The sequence below is a fragment of the Cheilinus undulatus genome, linkage group 5, assembly GCF_018320785.1.
Source record: "Cheilinus undulatus linkage group 5, ASM1832078v1, whole genome shotgun sequence".
NCBI lineage: Eukaryota > Metazoa > Chordata > Actinopteri > Labriformes > Labridae > Cheilinus > Cheilinus undulatus.
In genome coordinates this window covers 46,337,277-46,359,898 of record NC_054869.1, presented here as the reverse complement: position 1 = coordinate 46,359,898, position 22,622 = coordinate 46,337,277, and the positions used below count along the sequence as shown (strand labels likewise).

Genomic DNA, 22,622 nt, shown 5'->3' with positions numbered 1-22,622 from the left:
CCCTCCTCAGGTACTCAATCAGGTTGTATTGTTTTCACCTGGTCGCATTATAAATCCTACACAAGGCCTTGGCGCCCTTTACTCCGTTTTATTTTATCCGTGGTCATGGGTGGACTTTTGCTTCTCTGTGCACTCTTATTGCATTCGTTAATATCATTGCAAGGTGAGCCAAGTCAACTCAAATTGATTTGCTGACAGCATCCTAAACAATTCTGAATTCATGCTAATGAAATCAACTTAACTCTGCTCATGTCTAAGCTGGAAGTAGTCCTCTGAAGTGTTCGCTGGGGTCTAAACTGTGCAAAGACGGATCAACATGTGTCCTCTTCCGCCATGTCTGTGATGGAGAGCCTGACTGCACTGATGGCTCAGATGAAGAGGAGTGTTCAACAGGATGCAATGAAGGTACTGAACTGTATTCTGGGTCTGTAGTTGTATAGGAACATAGTGGATGAGCCCATCGTCTCAAAGGGACTTGCACTTCTGTAGACAGGGATGCATTATATTGGATTTTTGCCAGCATCTGATATGCCAGTATTTCCAGACTCATTCAGGCTGATAACATTATAAACACACCCTTTTATTGTAAAGCAACTCTGTCCTGCACTAGAAGTGGACTTTAATTTTATTGTGAAAGTTTTGTTGTTGAACCAGCCATGAAACAAGATGAACATTTGATTATTGCACAAATAAAATAGGTGTTTTTTCAAGTACAGCTATTCAGCATTAAAAACTGAAAATAATTCCTGTGAATGACATGAACATTATCTGTGAAATATATATATTTATTTTAACTTACTGTAAAACCGGGCCTCATATGCTACAAACAGTACTGTAACAAAAAATATGCCCTTTTGTCACTTCTGCTGGCGATGGGCAGGACTAAAGGCATTAAGTTCTCATGTTCTGGCCACCCACGCATCTTGAGAATAAGGTAGATCTCAATGTGAATATCTTAAAAATGCTTTAAGGGGCTCTCTCTGCACTTTGCATTAATGCTGCCCTGGCCTAAGGATGACCTGATTAGATTCTGGAGGTCAAAGTTACTGGGCGTCATGCTCATCCCTCAATTGTAATGTGATAGCTAAATTCTACTCTAACTCATGAGAAATGGGGCACATTTTGGAGGAGCGAGGTCAAAATCTTTCCCAGCCTTTCTTGCCCCACTGGTGTACTTTCACTGTCTGGCTATTGTATACCTTGTGGAAAATCACAGGAAAACTGTTTTTCTAGTTACTTACTGAGTTTGTTCTTTAAAATTGAGATTAATGGTCCTGGTTGTAAATGTTGCAAAAATCAAACTTTTATGAGAAGGCCTATCTAAATAAGTGTTTAATCACCCCAATGCTATCTTGAAATACTTGAGCCATGCATCTTTTTCTACACAAAATATCTCAAAGAAAACCTTTTTGTATAAATATTTTGGCATTGGAAAACTAACAACTAAAAATAACAATTTCAAGAAGGCACAGTGGTGACAAAATACACTAATGAAAAATAGTCAGATTCATTATTCATTATTAAACGGACCCAGGCTGTTGAAGGTGGTAATGCTGTTGGCCATAGGGAAGGTAAGAAAGAGAATGTCTCTGTGTTGACCTGATGGGTGGTGAGAGCTAGCACAGTGGGTGGTGGCTCTGGCATGATGCAGATAAATGTTCAGCCCTCTGGAGGGACAAGTTGGCCAAAACAGAAATGAAGGGGGATTCCCACTTCTTGGATGATATCCAGTCCTTTTGATATCCTGAAATGTTTCACAGTTCACACAGTAGAGAAACAGTCTGTTGTTTCAATGTGTGTCACAGAAAATGCAGTTATGATCAATGTTAGATCTCATTCTAATATTTCATTGGATGGATAAATATTATTCAAAATTTTGAAATAGTGTACATGCATCTTGCAAGTTTCTGCAGTCAATAACAGAACTGTGCAATGCTTGGCAATTTAGAAACTGATTGTAAGATTTTACCTATTCCCAAATTTACATACTGCACCTTACACTCTGGAAAAAAACATGTTTTTAGGGTGGTTCCATGAGACAATCCTGACAAAGTACACAAAAACTACATTCATAATTGCAAAATGTTAAATTGGATGCAATGGTTTAAGTCTTAAACTTCAGTCCTCAGAAAACTCTAAAGTGCAACAAAAAAAGCAAAACTGGCTGAGGTTGGCATATTAGCTTTTATCAAACCCCCACAAATGTAATGCATTACAGTAAATTCAAAACATATTCTGAAATGGACAGCCAGTGTATCAGCAGCTGCAGAAATTTTGCTGACATCTTGCATCACTAATTTTTGAAATGCAAAAAAGTACTCGATCTTAAATCACAGTTTTCATTAAAGAAACACAACATTTATTTCTGAATAAACAAGGGGTCTCCAATGTATGGAGCTCTGTGCCATTAGAGTCATTGCTTCATAGTCACACACTGCATTTGGTATAAAGTCCAACATTTGTTCACTAAAAACCCATGCAATTACTTTGTCTAACCAAAACAGCATCCTAATGTCCTATTTCTGCCTCTGCACAGATCAGTTCCAGTGTGCTCATGGAAAGAAGTGCATAGACAAGAACCAGAGGTGTGATGGAATTCCCCAGTGTCAGGACCGCTCAGATGAACTGAAGTGTACAAAACAAACAGAGAGCTGCTTTCACCACTGTGACAACGATAATCGCTGCTTGCCATCGAGCTTCATCTGTGATGGAGAGAAGGACTGTTTGGATGGCACAGATGAAGCTAACTGTGGTAGGTAGACACTGATGTGAGAAAGGTTGAAGGGATCACTTTAATATTTAGCTAATTCTTGAATCTTTGCTTTTTTTTGCCATGTGCATCAGAGGACCAAGAGGGAGGTAGACAAGGAGAGGAAAAGGTGACCAGAGCAACGCTGAAGCCTTCTACAACTGTTGGCTCATCAGCCTCCATCAAGTGTCCTTTGGGCTTCAAACCCTGCAAGCATGATTTGGAGTGTGTCCTCTACAAACATGTGTGTGATGGAGAAGCAGACTGTAAAGACGGCTCAGATGAGGAAGGATGCTTGTCTGCATGTGAAACAGGTAATCTGGTGGCTACTTTGTGTGCTTGCTTTCTCAGTTATGTGGTTAAGAATATGACTTTCCTGCCCTCTAGTGGTTAAGATTTATACCCGCAGTGATGCAACCTCTTCTCTAAACCTGTCTTTCCCAAACTTCAGCATAATGAGGCCCAATTTGAGACCTGTAAATTATCTGGGGCCCACCTTAATCGATGTATAACCATAACACAATACTCAGATATTAGCTATCATATTTTTGTTTCATAAACAGGGGATTATAATGCAAATGCTTTGTGTTCAGATACATTAAAAACCCTGTAAAGTGGAATTCAAAGTTTTTGTGTAAACACACTAGATATGTTGGAATAAAGTTGCTGTAAACATGTGACAACACTGACATCTACATGTGACTGAATTTTGGATTTAGACAGTTTTCACCTCTTTCCTGACTTGGTTTCATGTGGGCAGGGTAAATATGTGAGCTGGTAATGTCAGGAGCCCACAGTAGGGAATGACCCCGCCCCTCTAACACTACATAAAATTACAGATCAGTTCATCTCGGTACAGTCTGTTGTTAGCTGATGTTACTGCCTTTATTGAAAGTCAACAGTCAGTTAAACATGTTTTTTTTGTTCATCATGAGGTAAAGTTGCCAAATCTATCAGCCACAGTGGTCTATGGATCATTTAAAGCATCATAACAGAGATTTGAGCCAGAAAACAGATTTTTGTCTCTTCTCTGGCACAGAGCCAGGCTGTTGTGCTCTGTTCGTAAGGTCAAGGGGCAGGCTGATGGCATGAGCGCTGCCCATCGATTCAGATTGTGACTTTTTTTTTTAAAATCTGAGAAGATTGTATTTCTCCTGAGTGGGCGTGGCTTCGGCTCATTCAACCGACACACCCACACCATCGTGGAACAGATTTACTGCCTCATTTTTCATGATTTTGAGGTTTAAGTTTATAAACTTGAAGGTTTTATTTGACTGAAATTTGAACTACCGGTTCATAACACAATGACCTGTCATACAACAGACCTAAATACAGATATACTTTCACTTTTATAGGGTCCTTAACATTACTTGGAAAGTATTTGAGGTCTCAAAGTACAAGTAATAAGCTGCTGCCATATCTTTTTTAAATCAGGCATCCATTAAAATCCATTACTTAATATTTTCTGTAAACGTACTCTGTGGCCCAGCAAACTCTACCTAAGTAGCATTTATGTCTCCAAGGACACCAGTTAATTCTTAGAATTGGGACATGAGAGGCATAGTAGAATGTTTAATGGAGTGTCACCAGTTAATCCAACACCATATAAACCGTGACATCAGTTTTATACATCAAAGTAGATAACAAAGCTGGCATGAGTTAAGACATTTGGCTATCTGGTTAACTTCTGAGACTTAAAAGAAAATGCAATCGAGTATAGTACAATCATGTAGAAAACTGGGGAAAAAATAACAAATTTTGCTGATTTTTAGTTTTTGTAAGTGACCTGTGGCCCACCTACAGTGCCTCTGGGGCCCACCTCAGCTCGCACTTGGGGAGGCACTGCTCTGAACATTACAGCATTCATTTATATTGCCTCTGTGTTTGTGATGCCTGTAATGTGGAGATGTGTAATGACTACACAAAGGATTATTATTAAAAAACCTACTAAAACTGGGAATGCACTACACAATTTGAAAGCCCAGTCATAAATCTAACTTTGTCAGCATCCTGATCATACTGTGTTCTCTGCAGACCAGTTCCAGTGTGCACATGGAAAGAAGTGCATAGATCAGAGCCAGGTGTGTGACGGTGTGCCTCAGTGTCAGGACCGCTCTGATGAGCTGGAATGTTCAAAACTGATGGAGGGCTGCGCTCACCAGTGTGATAACAAGAGTCGCTGCATTCCCAACAGCTTCCTCTGTGATGGAGAGAGGGACTGTTTGGACGGCAGTGACGAGGCGAACTGTGGTATGTTGTTGAATTAGCAAATGGATATCTAATACCTGTGTCAGCTCTGCTCATTAAGGACACGTGTGTGATCCCCTTCCTTTTAGCTGATGAGGGCTGCAGTGCCACAGAGTACAAGTGCACCAGTGGCCAGTGTGTGTCGGCCACAATGCGTTGCGATGGTCATCCAGACTGCTGGGACAGATCAGATGAGGAGAGCTGCACCAATGCACCAACCTGCACCACCAAACACTACTGTCCCCAGAGCAAGGAGTGTCTGGTGCAGGAGTGGATCTGTGATGGAGATCTGGACTGCAAAGATGGTACTGATGAGAAGGTGGGTTTCATAAAGACCACAAGTTTGTGTGGAAAAAGTGGAATTATTCAAACCTCTTTTCATCCTTGTACAAAGCACCAAGCTCTTACGGTAAAACAAACTTGCTTTTGTATTCTGTGTAGATTATGAGGAGTGAAAAGCAGCCATGTCTCCCCACTTTAGTCTGTAAATGGATCTTTGGCTGATCTAGAAGAACTTCAGGAAGGAGAACATTTTTGATCGGACATTGTAGAATTGGCGTGCACTTCTCCTGTCCTCTCTGCTGCCTCAATTTGCTAGTTGAAAGTTTAAATAAAAATCTGTTGGTCCCACAACCCCTAAGGGAGTCCTGGACCCCAAGTTTGGAACCAGTGGTTTAGCTGACAGTAAACAATCCTTTCTTTTCTTTGCAGGATTGTCCGGTAGTTCCACTGAGCTGTGGACAGTTCCAGTGGACTTGTAAGTCTAAGACAAAGTGCATCCCTACGGCCTGGAGGTGTGACGGCATGAAGGACTGTGATGATGGCAGTGATGAGACTGACTGTGAGTACATTTAGATATATCATGGAATTACCACTATTTCTGAATGTTAAATGAAATCAAACATTACTTTACTGTGAGTGAAATCAATCTGAAGTTACCGCCACATGCCAGTTGCACTTATTACACATCAAATCCAAATTCTAGCCATACATTTCTTATCTAACTGTAATAAGAGCATATTTTATAAGTTGTGGCACTGCTTTTTAGGGCAATATAAGGCTTTTTTTCCATTTTTCTTAGAACTGTCATACCAAGTGAAAAAAGCTGTTCTTTTCAACTGACAGCATCATAGAGCCCATAACTAAGGAACATACTCATATGTGAGCAAGCAGTACTTAGTCATCAACTCTGAGTTAATGCAACAAGTCTCCACATCATGATGGTGAGGCAAGGGTCATCTTATAAAAACATATGTAATGTATGCACATTGAAGGTGTATTATTTAGCCACAAATGATTTTTGAGTGTATTTTGTGCTATTTTACCACACTGTATTCCAGTTTTATTTGATATTCTGATATAGCTGCCCTGCTATAATTTGGCTTTAAGGGGCTTAAACTCAACAGTGGGCCCAGGAGTTCTTTCTGGGATTCTAAGCTATTAAATGCTCTTCTAAAGCCACTTGTTGCACTCTGGAAACCCTTCTTGTGTTCTGTGTATTCACCTTTAACAATGAAATATTTTTTAATGTATATCTCTCATTGAATGGACACCTTTGCCTAATGTTTAACGCCCTATTATTTTTACCATCTACTCCAGCGATCATCAACTGGTGGCCCTGGGGCCATTTCAGGCCCCCAAAAATTACTAGTTGGCCCCCAAAAGGTAGCACTCAGAAATTTGAGGAGGAAGATAAATGTTGTTATTTTTCAGGGTATTTTTCAGTGGCCTGAAACACTTTGATAAAGCTTGAAACAAAATTATTATTTTTATATTAGTATTTTTACATACAAGTGTTTCAGACTTTGTAATTTTATTCAGGACTCTGTAAATTGGTTTACTTTTTTGTTAGTGTTGTACACTTTGTAATTTTGTATCAGACTTTTTGTAAATATATTTTGTGAAATGTATATTTGTTCTGTCATTTAAAAATGTGTTTTGCTGATGGAAATTTGTTTCAGATTTTATTTTCAATTGCACTTTCCAGGCCACCATAGAAATCATTTGTCTTTAAATCCTTACATCTATTAAATCAACCCCAGAATGATCAAGATTGACACAATTTTATCAGGAATGACTGAATGTTTGGTCTGTTTTAACAGAAATCCAGCTGTCAGCCACTATTAGTAAACATGATGCATGATAAACACATACTTAACAGTCCAGTCTTGATTTAAATCCACAGTTTTCTGTCAACTTTGTCATCAAACCCAGTGATGAACAACATGGCAGCCCTAGAAATTAGTAGCTAATTTAAATCACCCCCGGTGGCTGGGGCAGAATAGATGATAGGGTCTGATCTTACAGTTGATGGTTAAAAATTATATTTTGAAGTATAATACAAATAATTATACAATTATTTGTTAGACAAAAATATCCATTGTATTTTAGCTGATTTGAAATTTGGCCCCCAAAGCATCTGTCAAGACAAACTCTGGCTCTTGTACAAATACAGTTGATGACCCTTGACCTAGTATATCTGCACTTAGGCCTACAGCATCTGTATCTGTTTAAAGTGAACCCTTGAGTACATAAATTATACCATTTATAAATGGAGGCAACTGAAAAAAGAATTAAAACTAAAATATAATTAATCATGCAACTTTTCAGAGTCAAACATGAAAAAAGCTCATGATATGAACATTTTAGTTTGCTGTAGTAGAGATCCTCCAAAATGTGCCTTAATAGCTGTGAAAGTTTGTATTAACATGAAAATTGTGGGTTTGGATCCCAGGCGGGGTTGTGACATGCCTTCCACACCAGTTCCAGTGTGGCAGCCAGGAGTGTTTGGATCCAGTCCTGGTGTGCAACAGCATTACCAACTGTGCGGACGGTTCTGATGAGGGAGGAAGCTGCCAGAAAAACTGTGCAGAGGCAGATATGAAAGGCTGCAGCCAGGGCTGCTACAGCACACCACAGGGACCGGTAGGGACCTCCCAACTTTTTTATTAGCATACTCAAAACACGGCCAAAGTAAGTCCTGCAAAAAAGAAGTTATTAACCAGAATTTAACATGGGGAGACATACAGTGAAAAAACAAACAAAAAACAAAACCCTAGCTAATGTTGCAGTTAAGTCTGAAGATTTGAAAAATGTCATTCAAGAAACAAATTTGTTGATACAGTGAAATGTGTCTTTTAGGATGTGATGTGTGTATAAATGTGATGTAAATAAGCACTTCATTGACAGACTGGGTTCTTTGTGCAGCGTTGTCGTTGTGCTGAAGGATTCATGCTCATGGAGGATGGACAGACTTGTGCTGATGTTGACGAGTGTGATGGTCGAAGCCCTGGTGTGTGCAGCCAGCTGTGCATCAACACCCCTGGCTCGTATCAATGTCACTGTCACCCAGGATACATAAAGGAGGCAGGTGGACAGCACTGCAAAATTACAGGTAAAGTCGATTGATGTTAACGTTCTAATAAAAAGTTGTTTTTTGTTTAAAGTCAGTTACTTTGATGACCACCTAATAGTCAGTGTCATGACCTGCTTAATGTAAAATATCCTGCACTGTCTATTGCTGCTTTTCTGCATCTCAAATACTGTAAGAAAACTCACTGTGGCTAAAGCTTCACCTCATATTTATATTTGCACTACTCACCTAACTTAACTTTTCTCTCTAACGTGAATCTGCCTACATACTTGATATTTCTGATAATGTCTAGTCAGCATCCTTGCACCTTTACACATCTTACAACCACAGTATCAATGCAGACTTTAATTACTTTAAAAATTATCAGAGCTTGTACAAATTTAAATTAAAATTTTATACATACTTCAGTTTTATTCATTTTTTGAATTTCATGTTTAATTCCTGTACACTGAGAGCAAAGCTAACCAGAGTGAAATTGCTTGTGCATAAACAAACTTGGTCAATAATGCTATTTCTGATTCTGAAACGAGGGTCAGAATCTTTTGCAGTTGGTTTGAAATAGAAATGACAATGCGTTGAGAGAATTTCACAGCTACAATATATAAAACTTTTTCACTGGAATGATTAAATAAAAAAGGCTAAACCTCTGAGATAATGCAAGTATTCAACTTAAAACATATCTAACAGATGTTTCAAGCAAGTTTCAAAGCCAGAGAAACCTTATTTTTTGTAGCTGTAATGAGACACGGTCTGGCAGATTTGATGTTTATTTTTGGTATGGATAGACTGGATGTTAGTCAAAGAATGCTACATAAGGCATTGTGGGAACTGTTATTTAAAGTAGGAACTGTTTTGTCATTGAGGTTGAAGGGAGGAGCAGCAGAGAATTGGTCACATAATTCTCCACTATCCTTTACATAATCTTTCTGTTTTTACTGAGAGCTGCATTGACAGTGAAGCTAACATTAGGTGTGTTTTTTTTTTAACTATTAAATGCATTTCATAATATCTAAAAATAAGTAACTGCTTTAAAAAGCTTAAAAATATAGCCTGTTGATTGGACAGTTTTTATTTGAGGACATCTGAAAAGGACTAAATTGACTGTTTCCAATTATCTCTGAGCATCTTTCTTCCTCAGGTGAACCTTTTCTTTTAGCATCAATACAAACGGATCTTTTCTTACTTGGCCTGCGCAGTGGCAGCCTAGATGTGTTGTCGTCCTCTGCCAAGCGGGCCGTTCTCTCCCTGGACTATGACTGGAGGGAGCAGAGAGTCTTCTGGGTTGGTCTGGACTCTGAGAACATCAGATGGTCCTCACTGGACCAGAAGACCACTGGAACTCTGATTAAAGGTTTGTCCAACACAAATGTAGTTGAAGTCTTTGTATGCCATTTGAAGCATTCATTAAATGAATGTTAACAATGGGAGATGGTATTCACTATCATTAATAGGGAACAAGAATTAGGATGTTTTTCCTTTACCAGGTGTAAGGGCTGACTCTGTAGCTGTAGACTGGCTGGGTAGGAATCTGTACTGGATCGATGGCGTGAACAGTCAGATAGTTGCTGTCAGACTGGCCAAAGCCACTGTGAGTACATCTGACCACAGCGTCATCCTGGATGAGGACCTGGATCAGCCTCGCTCCCTGGCACTGCTACCACAAAAAGGGTCAGAAAGACTTTATTTTCCAAACTATCCTCCAAAGCTTATGAAACTTGAAGACTAGTTTTCAGTTCTTAATTTTCCTACCAGGCTGATGTTCTGGACAGAGATTGGTAACATAGTGAAGATAGAGCGTGCTGGGATGGACGGGTCGGAAAGGAGGGTTCTGGTAAACTCCAGTCTGGGCTGGCCAGGCGGGGTAGCTGTGGACATGATCTCAGACAGAGTCTACTGGACAGATGAGAGGCTGAGGTCTATTGGATCTGCAACACTGGATGGAAATGATATTCAGGTAAAAACAGAAGGAGGGGGAGTGAAAAATTAACTTTTAAAAGTTTGGAGATGTTTCCCTTCAGTTCCGCAGCTGCATCTTAAAAATATATACAGGTGCATCTCAAAATTAGTATATCATGAAAAAGTTTATTTTGCTGAGATTTGATTCAAAGTGAATCTTTTGTATATTCTAGATTTATGTCATACAAAGTGAAACATTTCAAGATTTTTTTGTTTTTTAATCTTAATGTTTACGGCTTGCAGCTCACAATCTAAAATCCTCTATCTCAAAATATTAGAATATTTCAAAACGTAAGTCCAACAAGAGGATTTATAATACAAAAATGTTGATCTTCTGAAAAATCATGCTAATTTATGCTCTCAGTCATTGGTTGGAGCTCCTTTTGCACAAATTACTGCATCATTGCGACGTGGCTTGGAGCCGATCAGTCTGTGGCACTGCTGGGGTGTTATGAAGCCCAGGTTGCTCTGATAACAGTCTTCAATTCGTCTGTATTGAGTCTGGTGCCTCTCATCTTCCTCTAGACAAAAGCTCAGAGTCTGCAAACCAGCTTCTGGTGGTTTTGGCTGTGGGCCGGTGCTAAGTCCTGCTGGAAAAGGATATCAGTTAACGCTTCTCAGCAGATGGAAGCATGAATTTCTCTAAAATCTCCTGGTAGACCGCCTTGACTCTGGACTTGATAAAGACCAGTGGACCAACAGCAGCAGGTGACATGGCACCTCAAACCATCACTGACTGTGGAAACTGAAAACACTGGACTTCAAGCAACTTGGATTCTGAGCCTCTCTGATCTTCCTCCAGAATCTGGGACCTTGATTTCCAATTGAGAAACAAAATTTACTTTCATCTAAAAACAGGACTTTGGACCACTGAGCAACGGTCCACTTCTTTTTCTCTTTAGCCCAGGTGAGACTTCTGATGTTGAAGTACAAAAAATTGCAATACAGCAAGTGTCCTCTAGAGGCTGGCTGCAGGAACACCAGAAGTCCTGTTTGAACGCCTCTTAAAAAGCTGGTTTTTACACTAGAAATAAACTGGTTTATAGCCTGGTTCAAAAACCCAATGTGTCTCATTAGCTAATGTCTTCATGTGCTCTCACTGCACAGTGGAGAATTTTTTTGTACCACAATCGTTGTGATAATATTTAGGAAAAACCTCACTGCGCATTATTGGCATGTCTAATTTGATTGACAGATAGCTTGACAGGCAGAAGCTACGTTTCTGTCAACCAGAATGCTAGCTAGCTAGCTGACAGGAAGTCGCGCTCAGTGGGTGGGCTATTAAGTTGATCCAAAGTTTGGTTGAGACAGGGATCTCAATATGGAAGCCTCCATGGATTGGCTTCAAAAGCAGTTTGAGTCCGCCTATTGTAAGCAGATGACTGATGTCACACAGGCTTTGTCCAATTCTTTCTACAGTCTATGGTCCATGAAATGGTAAGCATTTACAGATTTGTTCACTCTGGGCCCGGTTTCAAAAAGTGGCATCTATGGCTGCCCAAAACGCTGTTTCTGTGTGGATGAAACCTGGCACAACAAAACTTGTGCATATACTCCTGAATTTGTCTCAGTGATGTGTTGAGTACATAAACGAGTGTACTTTTCAGAAAGTTGAGATTTTTGTATTAAACCATTTTTTTTAAGTTAGTCTTGTATAGTCATAAAATATTTTAACCAACTTCATTTTTTAATGTCATACTTAACTGTTTGTGACTAAAAGTCACCAAAAGTTTCACTAAATGAATGAAATCAGAGATGAAAAGTAATTTCCACAATTTTCATATTCCTTGGGATGCATCTGTTAAATGGGTCAGCTGTGGATCTGTGGTAGTCAGTTGGAGGGTTGGGGTTTGATACTCAGCTCTCACAGTCAAATGTTGAAGTGTTCATAGTGTTTGTCTTATTGCAATCCTCAGGTTCTGCAGATGAAAGAGACGACCAACCCGTTCTCCCTAGCCGTGTTCAATGACATGCTCTACTGGACTGATGCCAAGAAGCGGGTAGTCTGGGCTGCTCACAAAACTTCTGGAAAAAAACATCAGGTTCTTCTGAAAAGACCAAGACAACCTTTTGGTGTGAAGGTGAATAAAACATTCAGAATGAAGCATGCTTAAGCACGTGTGGAAATGGAGCCAGTATTGTGTAATGGTCACCAACTATATTTGGATCACTTCATGTGTGCTAAGTGCTCATAGAAGCTTGCAAAATCCCCACATACAACTACTATTATAAGCTGAAAGCTTTTCACTTCAAAAAGAAAATCTGATTTTAAAATGGAGAAAATCATGGGGTGCTGTTTGGAAATATTTCAGTGCTAGGATTATGAATGTAATGTAGTATTTAATGCATAAGCATTATAGCAAGCTTTGACATTTGTTCCTTCCTTGGTTCCTTGTAGATCGTCCATCCGTTGCTCCAGATGGGCTCTGAAAGCCCCTGTGAGAAAGTCCAGTGTTCCCATATGTGTGTGTTGGCCCCAGGACCCAAGGCTGTGTGCAAGTGTCCCTCTGGTCTTTTACTGGCAAAGGATGGCCTGAACTGCTCCAAGCTGGTGGACTCATCGTTCCTGTTGATGCTGTCTCCCTCCACTGTCACTCAGGTATTGGCTTTTATCCCAACAGTGAATCATTCAGTATTTCAGCTGCATTGGCTTTGCTATTTTGACATGCTGAACTTAGTGTGGTGAAAGTTAATGAATCTCAACCCTTTCAAATCAGGATTTCTGATGTTTGGATGACCTTAAAGTTAACATATTATAATTGTGTTTCTCATGATTATGAAGGTGAAACAGGGAAAATATGAAACCATCGAAGGGTTTTTATTCGCAGTTTATGGTGCTTCTAAGATAACGATTTGAAAGACAACCAGAGTAGGCTTTAGTCATCAACAGCTTAGAAACAAGAGATAAAGATAGAATTGCTGGGTAGATGGTAAAACAAAATGATTTAATTTATACATTATAAAATACAAGGGCTTGAATATCATTCATCTACTCGTACTGACTATGAACTAGAACAGCAGAAAGGTTTCTCGTAATCTGAACTCTTCATAGTCACAGTGCTGAAGTCCTGAAGAGATAAAGGGCTATAAAAATGCTGTTTTTGGATTCTTTACGTGTTTCTCACTGGCAAATCCATCCTGCAAAGCTCCCATCTGAACGGTTGGGCCCTGTAAAAAAGTGGCACCAATCAGGAGTAAGAGGCAGTACTATTGGGTGTGGTGGAGTCGAGACGTAGGCAAGCAGTGACAAGAGGTTAGTTCAATTATGGTGGAAGAGATCAGCGTGGATATTGCTATAGCAGCAGTTTTATCTGAACTTGACGTCATTTCTTCGTTAAAAGAAAAACAAAGAACAGCATTGAGCTCTCTTTTTAAAAATGACAAAAGTCATGTACTGACACGTCTACAGTCGTCATAGTTTGCGTTATGCAGTTCTCCATGGAGTTTACTCTTCGTTAGCGGCGCACACCTATGACGTCACGTGTTTAGTTGCTCTGTTGCTCGCAAAGATGTGACAGACAGCATGTTCATCCAATCACCCTTCAGAGTTTAATTTTTTCGAAGGGTTTTCCCTTTCCCAAACACTGTCTCTGGGAGGTTTTCCAGATGAATGTGTGAAACAGATCCACCTGCCATGTCAGGTAATGCCTGTCCACAATCCCCCCAAGAATCAGTAAAATCTGCATCTGTTTGCTAGCACACAAAATGTTAATGCCTATCACCTACTACTCACTTAACTGTCCATATTTGTTCCTTCTGTACAGAAATCCAGTTGCATCATAAAAAAGAAACAAGGAAACATGCATTTTCTGCAGGACCCTGTCTGCTCTGATTTTGTCAAAATTAGATGTATAAATATATTTTTTAAAACCAGTAGAAACTATGTTTTAGGGCCTACCTAAAAGATGAAAAAAACAAAGAGAAGCTGTTTATTCCTGTGCATAATTTGGGGAAAAATCCTCAAAATATTAGACTTTAAAGTTGTATCCATCCATCAATCGTCTTCCGCTTATCTGGGGCCAGGTCACGGGTGTAACAGGCTGAGCAAGTCCACCTAGACCTCCATTTCCCCAGAGACACTTTCCAACTCCGGCTGGGGTATCCTGAGGCGCTTCTAGACCAGACAGGATACATAAAAGTTGTATAGTAAAGTGTATATTTACAAAAAATCAAACTCAGAATTAAGAAGTTTTAAAAGTACATTTCTGACATAAATTGATGACTTTTTAAACTTGAGAATTTTTAATTATTCCTAAATAAACAGATAACCAATTTCTTTCCTAGAAAAGCCCTATTACACCATTGTATTAATGGATGGTTTATACATATTAGATCTTTTGTCAAGAACAAGTATATAAGGGCCTATTATGTTGGGATTTGTCAATAAAAACAATTAAAATTGATAACATTTTCTAAGTGGGTCATGTGGGGCTTAGCTTTTCTTAAATGTGAGTAAGGGGGTCCCTAAGGAAAAAAGGTTGGGAACCACTGCTTTAGACTCTACAAAGCAATCTGCTAAAATGGAGATGACTTATAAAAAGACAAATGCATTAAAACACAAATCCCTAAATATTTTGCTGTCAATGCCAAATATTAGATGATCACAGAAATGACATAATGGACAACTAATGATCAGACATCAGGGAATTTTGTGTGTATTTTTAAAGAACGGTTTGTTAAATTTCTAATGATCTCTTTAGATCTACTTGCAGTCCCGACACACAGCAGCAGAGCTGAAAGGCTGGCCTGAGCACATTGCCCTGCAGGTTCCCAGTGTTAATGAGGCGGCCATCATGGATTACAGCCTACGTGACCACACCCTGTTCTTGACAGATGACAGCACTACTTCACTAAGCTCCTTTAAGCTGAAGGAATCAGACTTGTCCCCAAAAGGCCAGCTTCTAAAGCTCATGGGTGATACGATGACTGCAATGGCCCTTGACTGGGTCACACTAAACGTCTACTGGAGTAGCAACAAACAGCCCCGGCTGCAGGTCACCTCCACTACAGCGGCGCACACGGCTGTTCTGATAAAGGAAGGTATTGGCAGAGTTGAGGACATCGCCCTCCACCCTCCCAGTGGAAAAGTTTGTTACATCAACCAGGGTCTGCAAGGAACGGGTGCTTTGGCTGCTGTAGAGTGTGCAAACATGGACGGTGCTGAGCGTGTTGTGAGGAAGGATTCTGTTCAGTCCACATCTCTGGCTTTCTCCAGTAATGGGGATATAATTTACTGGGCTGACTCAGGCAAGAACTCTTACAGATTTTAAGTGTAAATACTCAAGAGTTTTTTTTTTTTTTCGTTTGTGTTACACAGTGGAAGTCACTCATGCTGTGGAATGAAGCTGTACTTTTGTTGTGTAAAGATAACACAGCTTGCATTCTCTCTCAGGTTCTGGGACCATCTGCTCCATCCAGCTTGATGGATCTAGTTACAAGGAGTTCAAGACTGCTGAAGGCCTGACCGCTGTGGCCTTGAGTGATGAAACATTGCTGTGGATGACTGAGAGTGGTAATGGCTCCTTATAGTATACACTACCTCATGTAAATCTGCCCACATCCTCACATATTTTATACTTCTGACTATGACTAGTCAGCATTCTTAAAAACTTTAGTCATCTTACCATCATACTATCAGTGCACACTGTCTTATATATATATACTAGAAAAAAATAACAAACAAGGGCTTGTACATCTTAATTTCTTACACTTTTCAGTTTTATTTACTTTTTGGTTTTAATGTTTAATTCCTCTACACTCATGGTAAAGCTAGCTGGAGTCAGATTCCTTGTTGCATAAGCATAGGTACAATAAAACATAAATCCATATCAATTCCAGGGGCTGGCATTGATAAATCACAACTGACCCTTGCATTATATTTGTACTGGATATTTTTGCTAAATTTCAGACTGACACCATTTTTCAGGCCTAAAACAGTAGGAAAAAATATTCCCCTTTAAAGAGTCTTGAAGATCTGAGATGCCATCTCTGTCAGAATGGAAATGGAGACTAACAACTGGATTAAACTTCCATTTAGGGTTAGGGTAAAAGTTAAGGCAATGATTAGGAGACCAAAAGTAAAATGAAAAACCTGACCTGCAAAACCGGATTACAAAACATTCTAAAAAGCCAAGTAAACAGTCTGCACAAACTTATATAGTCCCGTTAGCTGTGTAAAATATGTAGCTAATTTATCTATGTAGTTTACTTAGCTAAAGATGAGCCCAAAGTAGCTGCATATCTCAATGAAAACATTCTAACACAGCAAATGTAGCTCTGTTAGCTGTGTAAACTATGTAGCTAAGTAGCTAAAGATGAGCTTACAAAGCAGCTACGCATCTCCTGCGTGAAAACATTTTAACACAGCAAACGTAGCTTTGTTAGCTGTGTAAACTAGGTAGCTAATTTAGCTATGTAGTTTAAGTGGCTAAAGATGAGCTTGAAGCAGCTACATATCTCCATGAAAACATTTTTACACAGCAAACGTAGCTCTGTTAGCTGTATAAACTGTGGTTAACATAGCTAGCTCACAAAGCGGCTATGTTAGCTTTAGCTGTGTTTGCTAAAGCTCACATTGCCATTGCCAACTTAGCTACATTGGGTTATGTACTAACATTAACTACGTAGCTAGTGCAGCTATTTTAGCTTTAAGCAAAAAAACAAAAAAAAAACCCTAAGTGAGCCCCTGTTCATGTAACTTCTATGGGTCTAGACGTAATTGAATCCCAGACTAGACCTCTGATCTTTTTGTTTCATTGATGAAATGTAGCTTAGCTAGTCTGTTATGTTTGAGATATGGTTAGTTCATGGATGTAATTGCAGACTTTGTTTATGAATAAAGTTGAATTAAAAAAGATTTAAAACTGGAAATGTGGTGTTCCAGCAAAAATGACACTTGCTTTGTGAAAGAGACTGTGTCTCAGATGAACAGTGTGTGAAAGTGGCAGTCAGAGATGTATGATCTGCAGCCAGACTGTACTGAATATAAATATTAGGTAGGTGATTGTTTTTTAAGTAGCAAAACTATACTATATCATTTTGAAATCATTAAAATGACTATTATTTTGAAAACACATGATATTTAAGAACATGGAAAACGTTGGTGTAGGAGTTTGTCTGCAATTTTTAATAACCAAAAAAGCAAAACTGAAATACAGGGCGTCCAGGAACTCTACTTTTTTGTTGCTGTGGAACTAAATGGGTTTCACAACAATTACATTTTTAATGTGATCCTATCAAAGTTGAAATTCTGGTGTTGCAACTTTAATTTCTATTTCTTGACAGAAAATATCTATTAGCTTGTCTTTCATATAAAAGTGTCTAATAGCTTATTTCCTAGTCTTACTGCCTTCATAAACTGGTTTAGTGCAAGTTAAAAATATAAATTTCCCTGATTAAAAGTAGTTCTTCATTTTCAGACAAAACCAGACTCTGGTACCGGGATGAGAAGCAACAAAACAAACTTTGGTTTGAAGTCGGCACACAAGTGGTCAGTTTAAAAGCCTTCAGCAAGTCTAGTCAGACAGGTAGGTATGGGAACCACACACCATAACAGATAGGCATTTAGAGGGTTCTTCATATTTATGCATACTCATTTTCACAGGTTCAAACCAGTGCTCAGAAAACAATGGCAACTGCCAGCACCTTTGTTTAGCCACCCCAAGAGGTCATACATGCAGGTGTGCCTATGACCACATCCTTGTGAATGACACCCACTGCATCCCTGAGCAGCACTGCCCAGCTGGCAGCAGACCCTGCCTCGATAAACTCTCATGCAAGCCAGCAGAGAAGTTCTGCAATGGGCATGTTGACTGCAATGACCACTCCGATGAGAACTGTAAGTCTTCATGCCTCCTTAAAAACGGAAGGGAATTGGATAGTTTTCTGTTTATGATTTGATATTTTTCCTTTTTTAATGCAACATTTATATTTTTTCTCTCAGGTGTCACTCTGAAGCTTGGATCAGGAGCCAAAGTCCTGGCTCCCATTCAGCTCCACGGCTCCTTTTCTTCTCCCTTGCCTCCTGAAGACCCAGGCTTAAACACCACCCTGAACGTAAGTGGACAGTTGAAGAACCTGGACGCCCAGCAGTGCAGCCAGAGACGTTGCAGTGACAATGGACGCTGTGTGGAAAACCAAGGAAGCACTGCATGTGTGTGCTCATTTGGCTACAGCGGTGATTCCTGTCAAGACCACTTCCTGAAGACCATGCAGGGTCCCATTGTGTACGGTGCCGCAGGGCTCTGTGCAGGAGTCGTGGTCATTGTTGTGATGGCAGTTGTGGTTAGAAGGAAGAAGAGTGCCAACACAAGGTTTGTTGGATTACTAAATTAATAGGAAGCTTCCTGTTGAAACATTGAACATGGATAAGGTGACGATGCCTGTAGTATATTGACTGTAATGTTGCCTGATTCATGACATTCATACATTGGTTCTTATAAGTAACAGTAAAACTGCTTTAAGACACTAAAAAGCTTTCACCTTCTTGGATGTTTTACCCTTTTATTGATATTATAAATCAATCATGGTCAATATAATTTAGCTTTTTTGAGAAAACTTTTTCTACATAGTAATGCCAATTACGTAAAAGTATGTAATATAAAGTGTCTGACCCCTAATTCAACAGGAGTCCAGCCTGTTGGTGCTAGTAGTCTCGCAGTTAGTGAAATGGGAATCATCTGAGTGCAGTGATTGTAGTATAAGGACACCTGTGTCTGGAGGGTCCAGTCACTGGTGAATTAGTATTCCTAGCTACCATTACACCATGAAGATAAAAGAACACTAGGCAACTCAGAAAAACAACCCCCAGAGTTCAGTTACACGCACCATCCTCACTATGAAGCATGGTGGTGGCAGCATCATGCTGTGGGGATGCTTCTTGGCAGCTTTCCCTGGAAAGCTTGCAAAGGTAGAGGGTAAAATAAACGCAGCAAATTATGGGAAAATCCTGGAGTACTATCTTAGGGTGAATCCCATTTCTACCCCTTAGCCCTTATCTTAGCACTACCCCTTGGTTTTGTGCGTTCACGTAAGGTGAAGTGGTGTCACAATTCTCTTTTGAATCGAGGGGTAGGGCCAAGGGCTACATAGCCCTTGAAACTAAGATTTTTCAGGACCACACTTGGGTATGATGAATTTCCCCGTCATGCACTGCGTTCAATTGCGAAATGGCACAACAGACTACAACGAAGGCGCAGAAATGGAAAAAATATTTTCAGCATAATGATTATAGAAAACACAACGGTTTTAGTTTCTTATATATTCAATCTTTAGCCACTAAGGATTGAAGTTTATTGTATTTTGGCATCTGCACGTGTAAACAAGGGTTATTAATTGCATAAATAAGTGGAGAAGATCAACGCAGTATGAACGAGATGGTCGAAGCTTTATAGTCACCTTCGATAACGCAGCTGTTTATCGGCAATGTGTGTTGATGAACTGCAATCAAGTGGCGTTTCTTAAGGGCAGGTTTTCAACCCTTCCCTTACCACTCTGTTTCAAGGGGGTAGGGGTAGACGAAGGGGCAGGGTTAAGGGGTAGAAATGCTATTCACCCTTTTTCAGTCTGCAAGAGAACTGTGGCTTGGGAGAAGATTTTCCAGCAAGATAGTGATCCGAAGCATACAGCAAAAGCTACACAGAAATGGTTTAAAGACAACACAGTGGATGTTCTGGAGTGGCTAACTCAAAGCCCAGACTTGAATCCAAAAGCAGAATTTGTGGCTGGACTTAGAGGGCCGTTCCCACCCGAGCCATGTGCTACCTGGCAGAGCATGAGCAGTTTTGCAAAGAAGAATGGAGTAAAACACTAGTGTCCAGATGTACAAGCCTGAATGAGACCTGTCCACATGGACTCAGTGCTGTGATTGCAGCCAAAGATGACTCTACTAAATTCTGACTTGAGGGAGGTGAATATTAATGCAGTCACTTATTTTACATTACATTTTTGGTTAACTGGCATTACTTTGTAGAAGTGTTCTCACTTTCGTGGTTTTCTGTATATTTATATTTTTTGGTTCAAAAAAAGCCAAATTATATTGTCCATGGATGTTTTACTCTAGAGACACTGGAAGTAATCAGCCTATATGGCAATAACAAACACATTTAGGCATGTGGACATGGCCATAATGATCTCCTGAAGTTCAAAATGAGGAACAAAATGGAAGAAAGGTGACTACTTTGAAGGTCCTTAGTCTGATGCTCATCATCTGCACTATCTCTACTTGCCTTAATGTGTTGGTTGCTACCATGTGATTGGCTGATCAGATATTTATGTTCATGAGCAGTTGAACAGATGTACCTAATGAAATGGTCAGTGAGTGTAGTGTCTTCTGAAGCCCTTTGAAGATTTGTACAAAATCTGAGATCAGTGTAGCCTCTAGTTTAGATGTGACCTGCCCTTACTAACATCGGTGGAGCTTAACTGCTAATATTGACTCTGGCAGATTCTTAGAAGGCATCAAATGTCCTTTCTTGATATTTATAAAATAAGAAACTACCAAACAGATGTTTAAGAATTGTTGTAGTCAATAAGTATGGGTAAATTTGATCTATGAGGGAGCAGAGTTAAATATATTTGCCACATTTTACAACTATAATTACAGTGGTTGCTTATGATCGAAACTTTTTCAAATTCCAGGAGAACTAGCCCAGCTGCGGTGAAGGAAACTAGAATGACTGATCTTGAGAACAAAGCTGAGTCCACCCCTGTTACACAAAGCGCTGCATTGGACCCAGAAAAAACAGAGGTGGACCTCCCCCCAAATCTTCATAAACAGGTTCCCACTTCATTTCCATGTTCCTGTGGTACAGACTGACGTTTCTTTTTTCTCCCTTCTCTGCAGGAAGCGGTATCGTCTGTGGACTGAGGCTGAGTCATGGGCAAGCAATATTTTAAATAAATGACTCCGGTGATAAACACTTTTCCTGTGAAGTTATTTTGGCATTGTTTGCTGTCAGTTGGAATTTGTAACAGTTCATCATTGGTGGTCTGACTGTCTCCCCCTGTCATTTGAAATGCTTTTGAAGCATTGTCACACTGAAATGATGGTGTTTGGGTGGTTACAAGGAAGTGAGGCATCCTTTTACACTCACCCTGAAGCGAAAAGGGTAAATGCCTACCTCATGTCTGACCTGCAAGGAGAGGCTTCACAGACAATGGCAAGAAGTGTATGTGATCAAAAAGATGGGAAGCTGATGAATGGTCAGGTTGAACATCTTCTTTCTACATCATTCAGTGTCCTGTGCCAACTGCAGATAACAGAAATGTTTTTCCGCTGACATATGACACACTGGAGATGATCTCAAAATGTTGGACATCTACAAAACATTGTTTTAGGGCAACATGAAATGCAATGTTCAGTCATTTAAGTGGTTTCTAACCTTTATTGGAGCCCACCTACTTTTATCCAAAATCCTTCATGCTTCTTGAGTTTGCATTTGTGCTAGTAGTATCAAGTATTGTGCCTTAGTGTGTACCTATGATGTTTTAACATATCCTAAATCGATACAACACTCAATCTTCAGATGATCCTGTAGCCCAGACCAAGATGAGAGCAAAAACATTAAGCGCTCTTTGACCAAAGATGGAGCGAGTTAAAGGAATCTCATACATGACACTGTGAGAGCGAAGGCTACTGCTTTTACAAGTTTTAGAGTGTGTATAGAACCGATAAGAGGGTGATTTATGTAAAATGACCTTATAAAGAAAGATATACCTGTGCTTTGTCCTTCTGCTATACAAGCAATACCAACTTTCTTATACAAAATACAGTGGGTGAGAAAACCCAAACCAGTGACAAATCTTAAGGCAGCATGGTGAGTCTAACATTTTCAGAGAAAATGATGTAGCATGCATGTAAAGAACATCGCCATAATCAGAGAAGGATGTTGCCTGTATGTGCCTTTTCCAAACTTAATTTGGGCAGCCCCACCCTACCCAAGACCTTTGGTGTTCTACTTAGGGGGGGCTTTACAGAGTTGAATGAATCAGACAGAATTAAATAAATCAGGCAGATAGAATGGTATGAATTAGAAAGAATGGAATGAATGAGAGACTGAATCAGGTAGACAGAATGGAATAAATCAGGGAGACGGAATGGAGTGAATCAGGGAAACTGAAAGGAACGGATGAGGACGGCAGAGTGAAATGCATCAGAATAAATGGTCTTTAATTTTCATTGCATTGTAAAAACAATGCAATTATGTTTGGCAGTCTCCTCTGTAGCAGCAAACACAGTGGTCCAAGCGATGGTTAGAAATCCGCAGCCTCAGGTCATCCATCCTGCAGGTGAGGGAG

General features: G+C 39.8%; 1 protein-coding gene across 1 annotated transcript; it reads left to right on the top strand.

Moving 5' to 3' along the window:
- The first annotated feature begins 3 nt into the window (after nt 1-3).
- LOC121510342 (very low-density lipoprotein receptor-like) lies at nt 4-21,242 on the top strand. Its single transcript, XM_041788343.1, has 21 exons — nt 4-163; nt 259-405; nt 2,537-2,752; nt 2,845-3,063; nt 4,784-4,999; nt 5,086-5,315; nt 5,708-5,837; nt 7,731-7,921; nt 8,204-8,390; nt 9,508-9,720; nt 9,854-10,037; nt 10,122-10,323; nt 12,242-12,406; nt 12,724-12,924; nt 15,026-15,572; nt 15,718-15,837; nt 17,744-17,851; nt 17,929-18,162; nt 18,268-18,637; nt 20,964-21,072; nt 21,169-21,242. The coding sequence occupies exons 1-21, from the start codon at nt 106-108 to the stop codon at nt 21,190-21,192; spliced, it is 4,071 nt and encodes a 1,356-aa protein (XP_041644277.1). The 5' UTR covers nt 4-105; the 3' UTR covers nt 21,193-21,242.
- The last annotated feature ends 1,380 nt before the right edge of the window (nt 21,243-22,622 follow it).

Excerpts from the sequence above, each read along its gene's own strand:
- LOC121510342 (XM_041788343.1), top strand. The coding sequence starts at position 106 with ATGGGTGGACTTTTGCTTCTCTGTGCACTCTTATTGCATTCGTTAATA. Across the intron at positions 9,721-9,853 it reads CACTGGAACTCTGATTAAAG|GTGTAAGGGCTGACTCTGTA; the intron begins GTTTGTCCAACA and ends TTCCTTTACCAG. Across the intron at positions 12,407-12,723 it reads GACAACCTTTTGGTGTGAAG|ATCGTCCATCCGTTGCTCCA; the intron begins GTGAATAAAACA and ends GGTTCCTTGTAG.